Source organism: Camelus bactrianus, chromosome 6, assembly GCF_048773025.1.
Source record: "Camelus bactrianus isolate YW-2024 breed Bactrian camel chromosome 6, ASM4877302v1, whole genome shotgun sequence".
Lineage (NCBI taxonomy): Eukaryota > Metazoa > Chordata > Mammalia > Artiodactyla > Camelidae > Camelus > Camelus bactrianus.
Window position 1 is genome coordinate 25,660,891 of NC_133544.1, and position 18,544 is coordinate 25,679,434.

The 18,544-nt window shown below is 40.8% G+C and overlaps 1 protein-coding gene and 1 non-coding gene across 5 annotated transcripts in view; both read left to right on the forward strand.

Annotated features, from left to right (window-relative positions):
* The window catches only part of HEATR4 (HEAT repeat containing 4), a 106,308-nt gene that overhangs the window by 67,569 nt on the left and 20,195 nt on the right, over nucleotides 1-18,544 (forward strand). For all 4 annotated transcript variants that reach the window (XM_074365276.1, XM_045522783.2, XM_074365277.1 and 1 more), the window contains 6 exons: nucleotides 8,069-9,001; nucleotides 9,951-10,141; nucleotides 11,149-11,289; nucleotides 12,550-12,753; nucleotides 14,185-14,328; nucleotides 17,670-17,843. In XM_074365276.1, coding sequence (XP_074221377.1) covers nucleotides 8,130-9,001; nucleotides 9,951-10,141; nucleotides 11,149-11,289; nucleotides 12,550-12,753; nucleotides 14,185-14,328; nucleotides 17,670-17,843 — 1,726 coding nt within the window. In that variant the 5' untranslated portion in view covers nucleotides 8,069-8,129. The remainder of the gene's footprint in view (nucleotides 1-8,068; nucleotides 9,002-9,950; nucleotides 10,142-11,148; nucleotides 11,290-12,549; nucleotides 12,754-14,184; nucleotides 14,329-17,669; nucleotides 17,844-18,544) is intronic.
* Nucleotides 13,343-13,418, forward strand: TRNAI-AAU (transfer RNA isoleucine (anticodon AAU)). The gene has a single exon. It is a non-coding gene; the product is annotated as a tRNA-Ile (tRNA).

An 18,544-nucleotide genomic window follows, 5' to 3' on the forward strand; every position in this document is an offset into this window, starting at 1 on the left:
AACATATACAAAAAAAAAAAAAAAAAAGACTAGTAGAAAACTACCCTAAACTATTGTGTCTTAGGCTTTGGGGTATTATGAGCAGTTTTAATTTTCTTCTTTCTCCAACATTTCTACCACAGGGGAAAAAAAACAAATCCATAGCTTTTATAATTAAACAGGGTTAAAAAAAAAAACCCTGGTAATATACAAAGATAAAATTTACCATTTAAAAATGCATATTTAACTAAGTACATTCACATTGTTGTGCAACCTTTGACACTATCCATCTCCTTTTTCACCACCCAAACTGAAATTCTGTACCTATTAAAAAACAACTCCCCATTCTTCCCTCTCCACCACAGCCCCTGAGAATCACTATTCCACTTTCTGTCTCTATGATTTGACAATTTTAAATACCTTATATAAGTGGAATCATACAGTATTTGTCCTTTTGTGTCTGGTTTATTTCACTTTGCATAATGCCTTCCAGGTTCATCCATGTATGTACATATATCAGCATTTTATTCTTTTTTTTTTTCATTAATTTATTTTGGGGGGGGATGAGGTAATTAGGTTTACTTTTTAATTTTTTTTTTTTTGGAGGGGGTACTGGGGATTGAACCCAGGACCTTGTGTGTACTAGGCATGTGCTCTACCACTTAAGCCCTACCCTCCCCCCCATTCTTTTTTAAGGCTAAATAATATTCCATTGTATGTATATAACACATTTTGTTTATCCATTCATCCACTGATAGACATTTAGGTTGTTTCCACCTTTTGGCTATTGTGAATATGCTGCTATGAACATGGGTGTACAAACACCTGTATGAGCCCCTACTTTCAATTCTTTGGGTGTATACCCAGAAGTGGAATTGCTGGATTACATGGTAATTTTGTTTAATTTTTTGAGGAACCTTAACCAGGGTTTTAATGTTTAATTTTTTAAGTCTTTCAGTCATTTCATCTCAGAGAACATGTCCTTTCACCCTTTTTGTGAGGGTCCCAGGATCTGAGCACAAATTGAGGCACTAAAGTCAGTGCTCAGGTTGGTCAGCAAGAGGTGGTGACCACCTGAATAGCACAGCCCTAGGTCAACTAGAAGACAGAACCTTATACCCAGAAATCCTCCTTACTGTCATGACAAATCAGTTCTTTTCACAAGGGGAATCCGGAAGACCAGTATTCTGTAGGCCTGGAATCTTATTATTAAGAATATAGGACTTGAAGAGTACCCTTGTAAAAACAGTGTTATTGGCTGATAATCTGGCCAGAATTTGGGGAGCAGGAGAGATGGAACTGAATGGTGTGAAGGAAGGAGATTAAGCAGGGGCAGAGATGAAAGAGGAATGGGAAAGGCCCCAAAGACACTCATTCTGCTTTACCATTTGTTCTGTCAGCCTGGTGGTCTGAAGCATGCCAGAAATGGGTGTTCATGTGTTCCCTGCTTTGCCTCTTTCTCGGTAGGACTTATGAACCAATATTGAAGGGGTGGGGGGATAATGAGCTGCATAGACCTAGAAATTTATTTTTCAAAGGATGACCAAGAAATCGATTTGGCCCCCAACCATTAAGTACAATGCAATTTCTCAAAGCTCACTTTACAAAGAAGATAATTAATAAGTAGCTGAAGACATCCCTGCTTGAACGGGCAGGTTCTCTGAGTAGCCTCAGGGAATTCTAAACAGATGGTTGCTTGGTAACCAATAAAAGCAGCTTTGGAACCTAAAACTAAGGAAGGTTAAGATGGCAGAACCTTGCTTCCCTTTGAAGATTGTGCGTGGGAAGCTATTTTGAAGGTAATTTCAAAACACCGATGCTTCATTAATATGTGAAGGAGCTTATTAGCATCAGCTGATTAAAGACAACCAGAAGTAGTTGAAAAGATTTTGGAAGAGGTGCCAAAGGATCAGTAGTGCTTCAGGTACTAATCAGCACTGATCTTAGTCTCTTTTCTCTGGACCTCAGGTTTCTGGGGTTTTTTTCTTTTAATTGAACTACAGTTGATTTAGAATGTTGTGTTAGCTTTAGGTGTTCAGCGAAGTGATTCAGATACATGTATATATATTCCTTTTCAGATTTTTTCCATTATAGGTTATTACAAGATATTGAATATAGTTCCCTGTGCTACATAGTAGGTCCTTGTTGCTTATCTATTTTATATATAGTAGTGTGTATCTGTTAATCCCAAACTCCTAATTTATCCCACCCTCCCTGCCTTTCCTCTTTGGTAACCATAAGTCTGTTTTCTATGTCTGGCAGTCTATTTCTGTTTTGTAAATAAGTTCATTTGTATCATTTTTTTAGATTCCACATGTAAATGATATCATATGATATTTATTTTTCTCTCTCTGATATACTTCACTTAGTAGGATAATCTCCAGGTCCATCCATATTGCTGCAAATGGCATTATTTCATTCTTTTTTGTGGCTGAGGAATATTCCACTGTGTATGTATATGTGTGTGTGTGTGTGTGTGTGTGTGTGTGTGTACACATACATACCACATTTTCTTTATCCGTTTTACTGTCAATGGACATTTAGCTTGCTTCTGTGCCATGGCGATTGTAAATAGTGCTGCTATAAGCATTGAAGTGCATGTATCTTTTCGAATTAGAGTTTCCTCCAGATATATGCCCAGGAGTGGGATTGCTGGATCATAGGGTAAGTCTATTTTAGTTTTTTAAGGAACCACCATAGTTCTCCATAATGGTTGCATCAATTTACATTCTCATCAGCAGTAGGACAGTTCCCTTTTCTCCACACCGTCTCCAGCACTTACCATTTGTGGACTTTTGAATGATGGCCATTTTGACTGGTGTGAGATGATACCTCATTGTGGTTTTGATTTGCATTTCTCTAATGATTAACGATGTTGAGCATCTTTTCGTGTATTTATTGGCTATCTGTATATCTTCTTTGGAGAAATATCTACTTAGGTCTTCTGCCCAATTTTTGATTGCGTTGTTTATTTTTTTGATACTGAGCTATATGAGCTGTTTGTGTATTTTGGAAATCAATCCTTTGTCACTCGCATCTTTTGCAAATATTTCCTCCCATTCCGTAGGTTGTCTTTTTTTTTTTTTAAGTGGTTTCCTTTGCTGTGCAAAAGCTTTTTGAAGTTTAATTAGGTCCCGTTTGTTTCTTTATATTTCCATTACTCTAGGAGACAGATAAAAAAATATTGTTGCAATTTATGTCAGAGTGTTCTGTCTATGTTTTTCTCTTGGAGGCTTATAGTATTCGATCTTACATTTAGGTCTTTAATCCATTTTATTTTTGTATATGGTGTCAGAGAATGTTCTAATTTCATTCTTTTACATGTAGCTTCTGGACCTCAATTTTGAAATCTGTACTATAAAAGAGTTGGAACAGATCTTCTTTATGGTAGAGTTTCCAGAGTAATCTCAGGAGACAGCAGTATATCTGTGTTAGTGCATGGCAAAGAATGGTAATTAGAAAGTTGAGGGGAAAAAAAATGAAGGGAACTTTCTGGTAAGAGGCAGCAGAGAGAGGGGATTTGAAATAAGGCAGATTAAAAAGCTGTGTTCCCTGATCCTGCTCTCCCCAGTAGCCAAGCTTCCTTCATAAATCTCACAGGTACCTCCTGGGGATGTTGTTTCTCTAAATTTAATGTGTATTGGAACCTCTGAGAGCTTGTTAAAATGCAGATTTCTAGGTCTCACTTGCAGCCTACTGCATCATTCAGGAACTCTTGGACATAAGGATCTGTATTTTAACAAACTCCTCAGATAGCTTGATGCAGAAGGTCCTTTAACCATATCTAACACTTTCCCAGAAGCTGACTGTCCCCTCTTGGGCCCAACCTCAGAAATTCAGAGTCTGTTGGGGGAGATGAGAGTATATTACTTTTTTAAAGCTCTCAGAAGATACTGTGCTAAGGTTACAGCTTTTTCTTCTGTGGCAGTTTCCACTCCTTTAATAACAAGAAAAAAAAAAGATATTACTCCTTTTAGCATGCATTATTTATTTAGCCCATTTCAATTATTTCTGCAGAATAAAGGCACCACACCACGGGGTGAGGGGAGAGGACTGGGAAGGTGACTAGGAGAGTGGAGCTAAATTTGGAACTGCTATCTGAGCTAGCACCCATTTTGATTCTGGATTCTTACACCAGGCTTTAACTGGAAGCATGTAGCATAAACCTTCCAACCCTACCCTTGCCTGTCCAGCCAAGTTCTAGAAGTGCAAGAGATGGTGCTAGTGGTTGCTGCTTACCAGATTACAGGGCCTGGTCTGCAGTTACACCAGGTTTGAATAACTTTAGGGTGCTATTTATTCAATTTCTTATGCTGTCAGTGCACAAAAGCACCTAAGACCTGCCACTCTGCTTTTGGTTCTTAAGGGCCATTTGTTGGGAGTGGACCCTGCCTCAGTGTTGGTCCAGGTAACATTTAGTTTGGATAATATGGAGCTTCCAAACTCTGTTTGTAGGTCTTTTCTTCCTTCTCTATGCATCTTCTCTTTTCATTGCCTAGGGCCCTAGTATTCCTAGACTGTTCCCTAAGTGCCCAGTGTCTGTGGGGCCTCAGCGACTTGCCTTCTATTAGCCACGCTCTAAATCAATAATAAAAATTCCTCACATTTATGTAATACTTTGCAGCTTGCAAAGAACTTCCATACATGTTCCCTAATTTTGAGCTTTATATCAACACTAAACTAGAACAGGTCTCAGACTCTATTTTTAGACTGACAAACAGGCAAACCAAGGATATTAAATCATTTGCCCAGGATAACATGATTGGGAAGTGCAGAACATGGCCTGACACTTGTCTTCTGACTCTTTAAAGTCTGTCCAGGACAAGACTCTTCTGACAGACCTTAAGACAATTTGTCCTGTCCCAGTTCCATTATAATACATATCTATCATGTGTTTCCTTCTTTTTCAACAAGCTGTCATCTTAGATGATGATAACTATTCCTTGAGATTTATAATAACTGATAATGATAATATGGTATTCTTTCTGGGATGTTGGCATTGTAACTAAAGATTCTATATGTCACAGGCTAAAGGGCATATATCTGAGGACACCCAAAGTCATTCTATATAGGTAGTCATCTTGGGGTAAAATCAGTCCTCACTCTGTTTTTCAAGTGTTCAGGATCAAAATGCCCCCTGATTTAAGAGCAAGATATTGACACATTGATATGTTAAGAATGATACACCTAATTAAACTAATAAGCTTTTGTACAGCAAAGGAAACATTAAGCAAAACAAAAAGAGAACCTACAGAATGGGAGAAAATATTTGCAAAAGATGAGATTGACAAGGGCTTAATTTTCAGAATGTATAAACAGCTCATACAACTTAATAAAAAAACAAACAACCCAATCCAAAAATGGGCAGAAGACCTAAACAAGCAGTTCTCCAGTGAAGACATACAAATGGCCAATAGGCACTTGAAAAAATGCTCAATATCACTAATTATCAGAGAATGCAAGTCAAAACTACAATGAGGTATTACCTCATGCTAGTCAAAATGGTCATCATTCAAAAGTCCACAAATGGTAAGTGCTGGAGAGGGTGTGGAGAAAAGGGAACCCTCCTACACTACTGGTGTGAATGCAGTTTGGTGCAGCTGTTATGGAAGACAGTATGGATATTCTTCAAAAGACTAAAAATAGACTTACTCTATGGTCCAGCAATTCCACTCCTGAGCATATATCCAGAGGAAACCTTAATCCAAAAAGATACATGCACCCCAATGTTCATAGCAGCACTATTTAAAATAGCTAAGACATGGAAACAACCTAAATGTCCATTGACAGATGACTGCATAAAGAAGTTGTGGTATATTTATACAGTGGAATACTACTCAGCCATAAAAAATAAAATCAGACCACTTGCAGCAACATGGATGGACATGGAGATTGTCATTTTAAGTGAAATAAGCCATAAAGAGAAAGAAAAATGCCATATGATATCACTTATATGTGGAATCTAAAAAAAAAAGATACAAATGAACTTATTTACAAAACAGAAACAGACTCACAGACATAGAAAACAAACAAGGTTACTGGGGGGAAGAGGGTGGGAAGGGATAAATTGGGAGTTCAAGATTTGCAGACATTAACTAATATATATAAAATAGATAAATAGCAAGTTCATACTGTATAGCACAGGGAACTATGTTCAATATCTTGTCGTAACTTATGGTGAAAAAGAATATGAAAACAAATATATGTATGTTCATGTATGATTGGAGCATTATGCTGTACACCAGAAATTGATGCAACATTGCAAACTGACTATACTTCAATACAAATATATACAAATTAAATTAAATTAAATTTTAAAAATAAAGCACAAACTTAAGGGGAAAAAAAAGAATGATACAATGTTCTATTAGGAAATATACAAGGAAGGAAGACACTAATATTGTTTTCATCTAGCAATTCATTTTCAACCAGTGAGAGCAGGCACTGTTTAAGGAGAAATATCACCTGTTGACCACCCTCTAGGCTTGCCCTAATTTTTCTAGTCTAACTTTTTAAATAGTGCCCTGTGGCCATGTTGCCTTCATGGTTGTGAAGAGATGGAACAACTAAATTTAACCTTATATGCAAAAATTTCTGGAGGGGTATCACATTAATCATGTGTGACTTAATCTGAGTTAGGTTATTAATTCTGGCCTAGTGACATCTAGATAAAAGCTGACCCCTAACAAAAAGAAACACACCAAGAGGTCAGATTTAATACACAGAAGACAATGGAACAAATCAAGCCCTAAGGAGAGAAGGTATTGTGCTGGGTATTGTGCAAGAAAGAAAGGAGTCAGATCTAGGCTAACGGGCACCTTGTGCAAAGGAAAGGAAAGGCACAAAGCATGACAGGACACCGAATAATGGCCTCACCTTCTTGCTTAATGTTTGTGGGGAGGCCTACCTGCCCCTGGGAATGGCAAGGCCAACACAATGACTGGTGGAGAGTGGAGCCTAAGCCAAAGCCAGTGTGGCACAGAAGTTCTCTGGGGTTGGAATCTGGCAGGTGGCTTTGAAGCCTGACTCTTCTACTTACGGTCCATGTGGTCTGAAGTAATTTACCTACTTCTGTGAGCCTCTGCTTCTTCCCATAGGTAATAAAGACCATAGTATCTTCCCAGTGTAAAGCCTTTAGCAAAGTACTCCATAATTGCCAGTTATCATTGTAAGGCTGAGGAAGTGCTTCAGAAGGAATATTTTTTTAAAGCACTAACTCTAGGGATATGTTCTCTACAGTGTTTTCCATGCTAGCTAGAACCTGGAAACAGCTTGCCAGGAAATTAAGGAAATCTAAGGTGACTTACCTACTTGATAAAATATTCTGCAGCTATAAAACACTGAAGACTATGTAGCAATATGGAAAAGTACTGGGTGATTCTGAAGGACAGCATACTGGAGATGTGGTCCTTTCGGTGCAGTTACAGCCAAATACTTAATGATGTGAGGTGTCACAGGGTTAAAAGTTAAAATAACTGGAATGGACTAGCAGGAATTTATAAATTCTTGTATCACACGGAGACCTGGATAGGTCAAGAAAGAGTTATGGAGCAGGAAGGAATTGAGCCAGGCCTGGAATAATGGATAGAATTTGTGTCAAGTATGGAAGAAAGGCTATTTCATGTAGAGGTCACAGAAGGAAGCTCTACTTGTGGAGGGAAGGCCACTGGGAGAAGAGCTAGAAGAGTGGAGAGAAGAGGTTACATGTTAGGACAAGGTCACAAACTGGGGTCACACTCAGAGAGAACCCTGAGTGTCAGGCTGAGTTGTCTGAACTTTACACTGTAAGCTTTTTGAAGAGGGAGAAAGCAATATTTGGGGGAGAACTAGAAGCCTGGGATGCTGTTGAAAAGCCACAATCCCTCATAAGGAGATGAGGGCTGAGCTGTGGGACAAATGTAAGAACTAGAAGCAAAGGTCTGACACAAGGAATACTTCAAATGTTGCAGTCTTTCTTTTGTCCTTCTAATTTCCATGGCCTCCCCCATCCCCCAATCTGTTCTCCAAGTTCTCTACTTACTGTACTGCTGTGGGCTCCCAATTTCTGCTGACCCAGAGCTCTCACCAGTTCCTCCCACCCGCTTAACAGGTGCGCCTCCAGGCCTTCCTCTGGACCAGGCAGTGTGGAAGGAAGCATTTGCTGAGAAACAATGACTAGGACCCAAAAGGGGAAGTCCTTTCTCTCCCACCGTTTCCATCAGTCACTCCCTCCACGGCTGGGATGGGGCATGATTCTCTACTTGAAACCAAGAAACAAGGAGTGCTCCTCCATTTCCAGTGTGCCTCCAGTCCTCCACTTCAGTCCGCAGCGTTGTGCACATGTCAAGAGCCAATATTTCAAAAAGGCGGCTGCAAACTTCAGCTTTTCTCAGGAGGTGGTATGGCAGCGAGGGCTTCCCAGCGTTCCTTATAGCCAATACAGCTTTGACCATCTCTACAATGCAGACAACATCATTCAGCCTCCCCAGATCAGGAAGGCCAGACCTGAGAAACCTGTCAGCCTCAAGTTCCTGGATTCTTCAGGCCCCTCAACAAGGGTCACCTCCCAGGCTATGAAGATGGAAAGTGCTGCCAATCTTAAGAAGCTGAAGAAATCAAAGCCAGGAAGTGCAGTCCAGGAAGCATCTGGCCCTCTTGTTCTTAGTCCCAGCAGGGATCCAGACATGCTGGATCTGTCACTTTCTCCAGATGTGACCCTGGAAGAGAGGGGAGCCTGGCTTCCACCTCCTGAGAAGGAGGCCAGAGCCTGGGAGGCTGTTGTGCTGGAAAAGCTTAACAAGCGCACTGCCCGATGGATCCAGAACAAGCGTCCTCTGAGGCCTGGGGTGTCCCCCAGTAAGTGGCAGAGCTTCTTGCGCCAGCAATATGACTGGAGCCACATCCGGGATGAGCTCACTTCCACCAGTGACCTGGAGCTCTTGAAACAACTGGAGGAAGAGGAGACAGCAGAATTTGAGGATCGAAGTGTCATCCTGCCCACCCAGGAGAAAAAGCCAGAGCTGCTGCTTCCTGTCTATTACAGGTATATTGGCTGGGGACTCAGTTGTGCCTTTGAGAATCCCTGGCTCCCCTTCAAGGACTCCTGGGTGGGCTCACACTCCTTATTTCAGAAGGCACTCTCCCATTAGACTCACGTTTTCCACCAACAACCTGCTTTCTCAGATTTCCATAAAGTAGGGTTTATCCATCTTGGTACTGTTGACATCCTTGATTGGACAATTCTTTGTTGAGGGGGGCTGGTCCTGTGCACTGCAGGATGTTTAGCAGCATCCCACTGGATGCCAGTAGCACCCTCCAATTGTGACAACCCAAGATGTCTCCAGACATTGACATATGTCCCTTTGAGGAACAAAATCGCTCCTAGTTGAGAACCACTGCCTATAAAAGAATGCAATTCTCAGCCTTTCCCAGCAGACTTAACCATTCTGTTGTTCCAGTTACTATCCAGGTGCTCCGAGAAATGTGTCCATGATGAGAGTGAGGAAGGCAGAGACCTCATGGCTCTGGTCCTGCTTCACTTTGAATAAGGAGTCAGTGTCACTGACTCAGAACTGACTGGCAGCAGGATAGAGAACTAAGCAACCCAAGAGAGGAGGATAACTGCGCATTTCTCAGATTGCGTCCTTCTCATTTATAGCTAGAGGGACGACTGGGGCTGTTATAATCTCCTTGATTCCCAAAATTGAACTAAAAATAAGTGAAAAGGTTTATTCATTTATTGGGCAAATATAAATTGCATTCCCACTACTTTCCAGGTACTCTGCAAGTGCTGGGAATACAACATAATAGAGACAGACATGGACCTATCCTTTGCAGAGCTTACAGACTGTCCTCTAAATAACTACATACATGATAGCCAAAGTGAGGTAATGTAGGAAGTGGGTTCCCGTCCCCAAGTCCATGCACCCTCTAAGAGCACCAGTTTTAAAGCTACCTATCCCTGCTTCTCTCCCCACCTCACTCTTGCCAAGATTGCCCAATTACTTGCCACAAGTGCAGACAGTTGAAACCATGCCTGGCAACAATAAGACCGCCGAAAATATCGATGTAAAGGGCAGTGCCTACCAGCCCTCAAACCAAAGCTACTTCCGACAGGTGAATCCCCGAGCTGGAAAGTTTGCTTACTCCACGGACAACACCTTTGAACAGGAGATTTACTTTGGTAACAGAGCTGGGGCCCTGTGGTGGGGGCTGAGGTGGACATGGAGCAGGGAAGTAGAAGGTAGCTGGGGGATGAAACAGTCGTGGGTGTGGGTGAGAGGCCCTGGAGGAACCAGGTGTTCATGGTAACATCTCCTGGTTACTAGCACAGGAAGGTTTTTTTTGGGGGGGGTAGGTATCTGATGGGGAGGAAACTATTCTTCCTCTTCTCCCTTTATGCTTACTAAGGAAGCAGTGGAGGGTAGGATTGCAAAGTAAGCAAGATTGGCTTTGGAAACAACCTACCTCTTCTCTGTGCACCCTTCTCCCTTCTCTCATTGAGATAGTCCCCCACTGAGGTGCTATATTGGAAAAAAAAATCACAGGCTTTAGGGTCAGGCAGATTTGAGTTTAAATCCTGGCTTAGCCCCTTCCTACTAACCTTCAGCAAATTATATAATCTCTCTGAGCCTTATGTACCTTATTTGTAAAACAGTAGTAACAAAAATGAACTTCCAGTAGACAAGAAATATAATACTTCTTGTCCAGTGCCCCATAAATGTCTACTACCTTCCCCTTCCATCTTGCTATCTTGCTATCCTTGAGATGCCTGGGCTTCCAGGATACATGATCGAGGTCTGCATGTTCCAAGCTGTTTATTCTTCTCTACCGCCATGATGTTCCTAAACTGCTTTCAATTGAAAGTCTTCTTAAAGTTTTTAACAAAATTATTCAGACAAAGGTATTTATGACTGATAACAGATGAATTAGGTACCCCTTCATTAGTATCTAGGTTTTCTTGGGGGACAATGCCTATAAGCTAGGTTCTGACTTGCCTTTATGAGGCCACCAGTTCCTATGTCCAAGCAATAGTCAACTTCAAGGGATGCCCGCACAGCATGGTAGCCATGAGTCCTAGGGGCTTAGGGTAGGGCAAAAGGAAACTAAGTCTCATCCTGGTGCCAAAAACCCAGGAAGAGAAGAAGGAGGGACATGCTGGGGATTCATTATTTCTTTATCTGTTCACAGATAAAGTCCAGGTCATCCACCAGATTGGTGCAAAGAGAGACCAGATTTTCCTGGAAAACCTCAATCGATATAACAAGCAGCTATCTAAGGTCTTCCCTGAAACCCCAGAAAGGTGGACTTCTCAGCCAGTTCCTGAACCACGTAAGCAGGAAGCTACAATGGGGGTAAAGATGGAAGTGTGGCTATTTCTTTAAGGCCCCTTTTCATAGGCTGGAGCTCCACCAACATCTAGGGGAGTCCTTTCCTACCAACTAAAAATCATCTCGTAAAATTATAGTACTAACTGTAGCTAGGAAAAGCCTTTGTGGCCCATACAGTTGAAATCAGGTGGAACTTAGGTATAACCAAGTGGTTTAGGCCAGTAATTACCAATAGGACAGATACCATCTTAATGCTTCCAGAGGAAGTACATGAAATCCCTGACCTAGCACTCGGACCTTTTTCCTTGGGCTGACTCTACCCTCCCATTCCATTCTCAGGCCCATACTGGCTTCAGGCCCTAGGGTCAACCTGTGTTTCAAGTTTCTGTTTCACAAGTACATCATTACTCATTCTGTAAGACAGGTAAGGTGGTGGGGAAGGAGCCAACCGAGAAAAGAGCTTATGAAACAAAAAGTGCCCATGCTCCAAGACTCTGTTCTTCACAGTGTCGTTGTTCAGATGGGCCCCTGGTGTGCAGAAACTAGCAATGGTAGTGACCGCTTCTTTTTCCCACCAGCCCCAAATCTCTGTCTCTAGTGTTGCCTCGCCCTATAGGCAGTAGCCACTAGGATAGAGGTGCTAATGACAGCAGGTATGGGCAGTTTCCACCAAACCCACATATGCTCCTTCTATGTTGAGGACTACCGCTATAAAGCAGTGAAGAAAGCATGCAAGCAAAGCCTTGGGTCACCTTCTGGGGCTTCAGCTCCCTTATTAAACTGAGATACTGATCATTCCTACAGCAAGGCACTTTAAAAACTTTAGCAGCTTATAGCACCCTTCCTCCTCCCAAATTAAAAACATTAAAAAGAAAACTTAATAAACTAGGAATTAATGGCCAATAACATTCTACTTTAAATGGCAATATGTCAAATATTGAATTTTATGAGCAAACCTTGCTACGTATAAACATTTATTTTCCTAAAGATTTATTAAACTTATAAAAGGGTTTGTATGCATCTCAGTTTTTCTTCCCCAAATTTCTCTGCCCTATCATCATGGCTTTATCATGTCTGTAGTCAGGACTTGTCATAACTCCTTATGGATCTTGTCCTTGTTTCTCTACATAATCATAGGAAAGTTCATGCTGGACAGCTTTGTTTTGCCTTGGTGCTAGTCAGAAATAGGAATGTGATGCTGGCTGGGGACACAGGCCTAGGGCAGTGGGGTGAAAATACCTTGTACTGCCATACCACACAGCTTGCAGGCCTGTCAAAGGAGCCCTGCGTTGGACAGCTTTGCCCACCCCGGCCAAGGATCTGCTGCTGCAGGTGGCTGAGGAGGACACGCCCATGAAGACCAGGAGACTGAAGAAGCAGGCAGAGTCACTGAAGGAGAATGTGACTTGGGAACTGGTGGCCCTGCGGAGGATGCTGCAGGAATGGAGGATCGCCTGGGCTCTGAGTGAGTGAAGTAGGGGCAGGCCAGGGGCCTGACATATCAGCATGTATTTGTGAGGGAGGAGGTTCTCACCTTGGCCTAGCGTTTCTCAATCTTTGAAGATCCCTCCCTCTCTTATAAACATAAAAATCTGGTTGCCTCATCAAGGTTAGATTGGATGAGAGAGCCTTTCACACAGTGACAATTTGCATTTATCTAGATGCTTTTTACATGAGCGAGTTTTACGTCAGTAATTTTGATTTGTGGAAACTCACTATACTGAGAACTCTTCACAGGCAGAGATCCTATCTTACTGATCTCTGAAACTTTCCAATCAATAAATGATGCATGAAGGGAAGGGCAAAATATGCTGCCCAAGCAGTGGAAATGTAGTGATCAAAAGAAATTGCAGTTGACTATAGTATAAATAACCCCTCTCCGAAATTCATTTGTAAAGCTGGGATTATCACATATCTACTTTGCCTTCAGAGTTATGGGAGTAGAAGGCTGAGTGCCTGGGGCAGAGGAAGGGCCCAGCAAGGACTACTAGAAGCTGCAAGATTTGAGGACTCAAGGACTGCTGGCTTTCAGAATATAAAAAACTAGTTGGGGTGGGGGTGGCAATAACTCAGTGGTAGAGTGCATGCTTAATATGCATGAGGTCTTGGGTTCAATCCCCAGTACCTCCGTTTAAAAAAAGAAAAAAAAAAAAACTAGTTAGTGCAGGAAAAAGAGAAGTGATCCATCACCTAAACTGGATCAGATAAACAAAAAAAGGGTAAAAGCTACCAGTAGAGAGCATCTACAAGTGGTGGGAGCACTAAAATAAACGGTTCATACCTAACAAAGAGAGCAGCTAGCATTAAAAGGAAGAAGACCTTGAAAGCCAGACAGAAGAGTCTTCAAAGTCAAGGAAACCTAATGATAACCACAGTCATTAACATCTGAGCCCTTATTATCTTGCAGACATTTTGCTCAATACTTTCTCTAGTTAACTCATTTAATACTCAAAGTAATGCAATATGGTAGATTCCAGCATTATTCCCATTTTACAAATGAGAAATCTCAAGCCTAGAGTGGTTAAGTAACTTATCCAAGGTCATACAACTGATAATTCTGATTCCAAACCAGGTATGTCTGACAACAAAGTCCTCTTAACCACTATGTTTTACTGCCCATACTATTAGATATAACAATAAAGACTTATTTAAGCAAAAGATGATAGAATATAGGATGGGATTGGGAGTAGTTTTGTTTGGGAAGTACCTAAGAAGGTACATGGATCATCAGAGAAATAACTTTCCCAAGAACCCCATCTCTGGGGCCCTTTATTCTTCTGAGCTAATGTTTTGCTTGAATTGTCCTGGGAGAAGGGGACTTCTTGTCCCCTGCCTGCAACACAGTATCTTACTCTAACCAAGTGGTTCTCTTCTAATTTTCCGCCTTGTGGCACAGTCATTGAGTGGCACTATAAGACAATAGAGGGCCTACTGCAGAGCTTGGTGGACATCCATGATGACATTCGGATCCAAGCCATCATCACATGTGCCACAGCTGCGTTAGAACGGCCCCGGATTGCCATCAGCCAGGAGGACTCAGGTGAGAGCCAGAACTGGACTGCTTGAGAATATAATTCACAGAGCCATAGAGATTTTGAACTGACAGGGACCTTGGAGCTTCTCTGAGATCATTGTACAAAATGAGACTGGCCTGAATGTACACCTTATCAGCCATAGAGATGAGTTTGAAATTCCTGACTTCTAGTCTAGTGCTTTTTGCACTAATTAATTTCATCATGCTTTGCTCAGTAGCTTACAAAGTTCACATTGTTCTACTTTGAGAGATCCTATTCATAATAGCCAGAAAGTATATGTATATACACACTTTTATCCCAACTCCATTTTAGCCCTTCTTTTGACAATCTGTCTCAAACTCAACATGTCCCAAACTGAACTCATCACCATAGACCCCTTCCCCATATTCCAGATCTCAATCAGTAGCCCCATAATCTATCCAGTTTTCAAGACAGGACCCTGGGATTCATCTTGGACAAATCCTTCCTCACCCCCACAACCAACTGAATGTACTGATTCTGCCTGCTAAACTTTTTTTTTTTTAATTATAAAAGAAATATATAAAGTGTCATTATCAGTCAACACAGAGGAATATAAAAAGAGGTCATTACCTTTCCCCAACCCACTTCCCAGTCTTAATCCCATGCCCATGTCATTCTCCAGGGCAGCCAATGTTTAGTCTGGCATTCTACACCTTTCTCTATGCTTTTACAAACATATGCCAATGTATATGTGGGCTTTTCTCTTTATTTCAAAATTGAGTCCTAAATTTTATTAGCCATTTTCTAGTTTTTTCTCTTTTAATTTGTGGATATGATAAATTCTGTTGTTAACTTCTTAGAGTAAATCCTAGTGGATCATTCTTTTATTACTCCCCTGGGTTTGATTTGTTAATATTTTAGAATGTTTCACTACCTTCCTAAGTGAAATCAGTAGTTTTGTTTTTATTTATACTATCTTTATTAAGTTTTAGTTTTTACTAGCTTTATAAAATGAATTAAAGACTTGGCCATTTGTTCTAATGGTCTGTAATCTTTTTTAAAAAAAATTTTAATAAAGTATAGTTGATTTACAATGTTAATTTCAGGCTTACAGCAAAGTGAGTTATACATATGCATACATATATATTTTTTCTTTCCAGATTCTTTTCTATTATATGTTATTACATGAAATTGAATATAGTTCTCTGTACTATATGTAGGCCCTTGTTGTTTATCTAATTTATATATAGTAATGTGTGTCTGTTAATCTTAACCCCTAATTTATCCCTCCCCACCTTGATCTGTAATCTTTTGAAAAGGAAATGAATGTCAATAGCTTTTTTCTTTGCTAGCAATAAGCACTTAAAAGGAAAATTTCCCACTTTTGAGAGCTGAAACCATAATCTACTAAGGAGCTGGTTTAACAAGGCACAGGACCCAGATGATGGAAACTATAAAATGCTATTGAAAGGACATAAAACAAATTGACTCTTATCCCTCAAGTGCCCTCTCAGATACATCTTTTGTGTGAAGCCTGAGCTGACACTTTTTCCTTCTCTGCTGCTGGTAGCATCCTAATATTATTCTGCTCTAATATTTATCATCCTGTCATAACTGTTTACTTTTCTGCCATCTCTATCAGGCAAGGAACTTCTCAGAGATGGGGACTAATTTTATCTCTATAAAGTTGTCAGGTTTTTAGAGTTTCATTTCACTTATTTCCCATCCACTGAGTTCCAGATATGGGCATTTTAACTCCAGGTTTTCAAATTTGCTGCTTCCTCTGCTGGAAAACTGTCTCTTCACCTGATTAACTTCTATACATGCCCTTCAGTGTTTAGCTAAAGTTATCACCTCCTCTGAGGAGTCTTCCTGCCCCATCACCCAGGCTTGGTTTGGTGTTCCTGCTGTATTCTTCCACTCATATACATTTTCTATTTTAACTGTTTATTTTCTTGGATATGAAATGGAATGATGTATGTTAGCGCCTGGCACACACAGAAAACCTTCAATAGGTGGCAATACATATTATCTCATCCCCAAATCTTCCACATACATACAAAGAATGTGTTTTTTTCTTTCCCCAGAATTGTGCCTTTCAGGTGATCCCTTTCCTCGGTGTCTAGATTCTGATATGCCTTGTTTCCTCCTGACACCTTCCCAAAGGAACTTATGTTATTATTTCTTGAAGTACTCAATTGACTTGTTTATTTTCCTGAAATGCACATATTTCCATCTAGCTCATTCTTAACAGATGGTTTAGTGGCCCATAACAGTAGTAAAAAGGACAGATAAGAAATTTTAAAAACTTAAATTACAGGTCTAGCTCTGCCACTTCTTGGGAAGTCAGTTAACTTCTCTGAGCTTCAAATTCCTTATCTATAAAATGAAGATAGTTGTGGACAAAAGGTTAACAAAACATTTCCTCTTCTAATTGAGAAATGAGCTTTAGTTAAATGCCTACCTGTTGCCTTGATAACTTGATAAGGGTAGGAACTATCTTTGTAGGCAACATTGCTTGATAAAAATGAACCCTGATTGATAAACTGCATTTGGACTGAGAAGAACTACAAGTGAAATATACACGCCTGAAGGAGTCACCATCCTTTGGGCTCCCATGGATGCTGTGACTTATCAAGGCATGCCCTTTGAGAACTCTGGAATTGTATCTACAGAGTTGTTATATAAGAGATAATAACTCCAGTGCAACATAAGATTTAAACCTGGAGTGGCTACCCCAGAAGGCTCCATGGAATGCTAGACAAAAAACCTCAAGAACTCTGGCCAAAAGAAACGCTTGATGCCGTCCTATGGGAACACTGTGCTTACATCCTATTTCCCTCTAAAGACTAGTGGCATATGTGACCTAATAGTCTTGTGAGTCTGTTTAGTTAAACCTAAAAGGACTCCTGAAGTACATGTATTTCAGGTGAGCTCTTGCAGTAATACCTACCTCGCCTACTTCAATGAAGGTTAGAAGCCTGAATGAGATCGTGAAAATGAAACACTATATAAATGGCAAAGCACTATCTAAATATATTTACTATTATTAAAAATACAAAAATATATAATTAGGTTGATTTTCATCACTAAAACTAATGGTGAAGGTCACGATAGCCTAGCTGGAAACATTCTCCTTTGGCTTGAATACAGCTCTGCAGAGATCAGGTGATAAAGGGTTAGGAACGGGCATACCCAGCACAAAAGTGAGCCATAAAATCCTGCCCATTGCAGGGGCTCAACTAAACTCTAATTAAGTAGCAATAAGCACCTGCAATGGAGACTGAGCTTGGTCACCACGTGGCTACAGGAAAAAGGCTGTGTTTCAGAGAAAAGCAAAGGGGCTAGCTAACACCTTCTTTCTGGCTCTCTTTTGATCACAAAGAAAGTGTGAAAGCCCCACCTATCCAGGGCTTGCCAGAGGTTCTACAGCCCGCCCTGAAGGCTGCTCTTTGTGACAAGAATGCCAATGTGCGGATGGCAGCAGCAGTATGCCAGTATGCCGTACAGTCACATAATCCCCTTGCCCGGGACATCATGCAGACTGCCCTTTTGAAGGGTGAGTAACTTCTTGTTATGACCTGGAAATTTGGGGATAAAGAGAGGGCATCTCACTATCAGATTTTCCTCATCCTTTCTTCTCCACCATCGTGCTCTGTGATGTCTACTGTACTGGGTTTGGGTTTATGTTAGAATATTCAGAGATTTGTTCTTCCTAGGTACTTTTACAGAGTGGGAGCACTGCCACCTAGTGGTACCTGGGCTAAACATTTCATCAGTACATTTGCCTAGAAAACATGCCCCCTTTTTCACACAACCAGATTTTCAATTGAAAAGATGATGTGTAACAATATGAAAGAATACAATCTGAAAATTTTAAAATTACCATTTGAACACATCATGCTTCCATTTTTGCATATTAACTTACAGGCATTGTCTACATGCATTGTTGGAGTAATACAAGCAAAAAGGTTCTGTCCAGTGATAGGCCCAAGGTGCCGAACTGCTCCATCTGAAAGATGTGCCTATTCCTTGTCTGGATGCAGCTGTGGGGAGGAGGGAGTGAGGACAACTGGCTGACCGGTTTAGAGGCACTCAACAACTTAATTCCTCTGTCTTAAGAAAGCCTCCACTCCAGACTTCCCAATCTCTCTTTCTCACTCAAGCCAGAGTGCCTTATGGCTGTTACCTAACAAAAATATTTTAGGATCTGATTTTTCAGGTTAAGATTTTCAGTCTATATTTAGACTTGATACAATC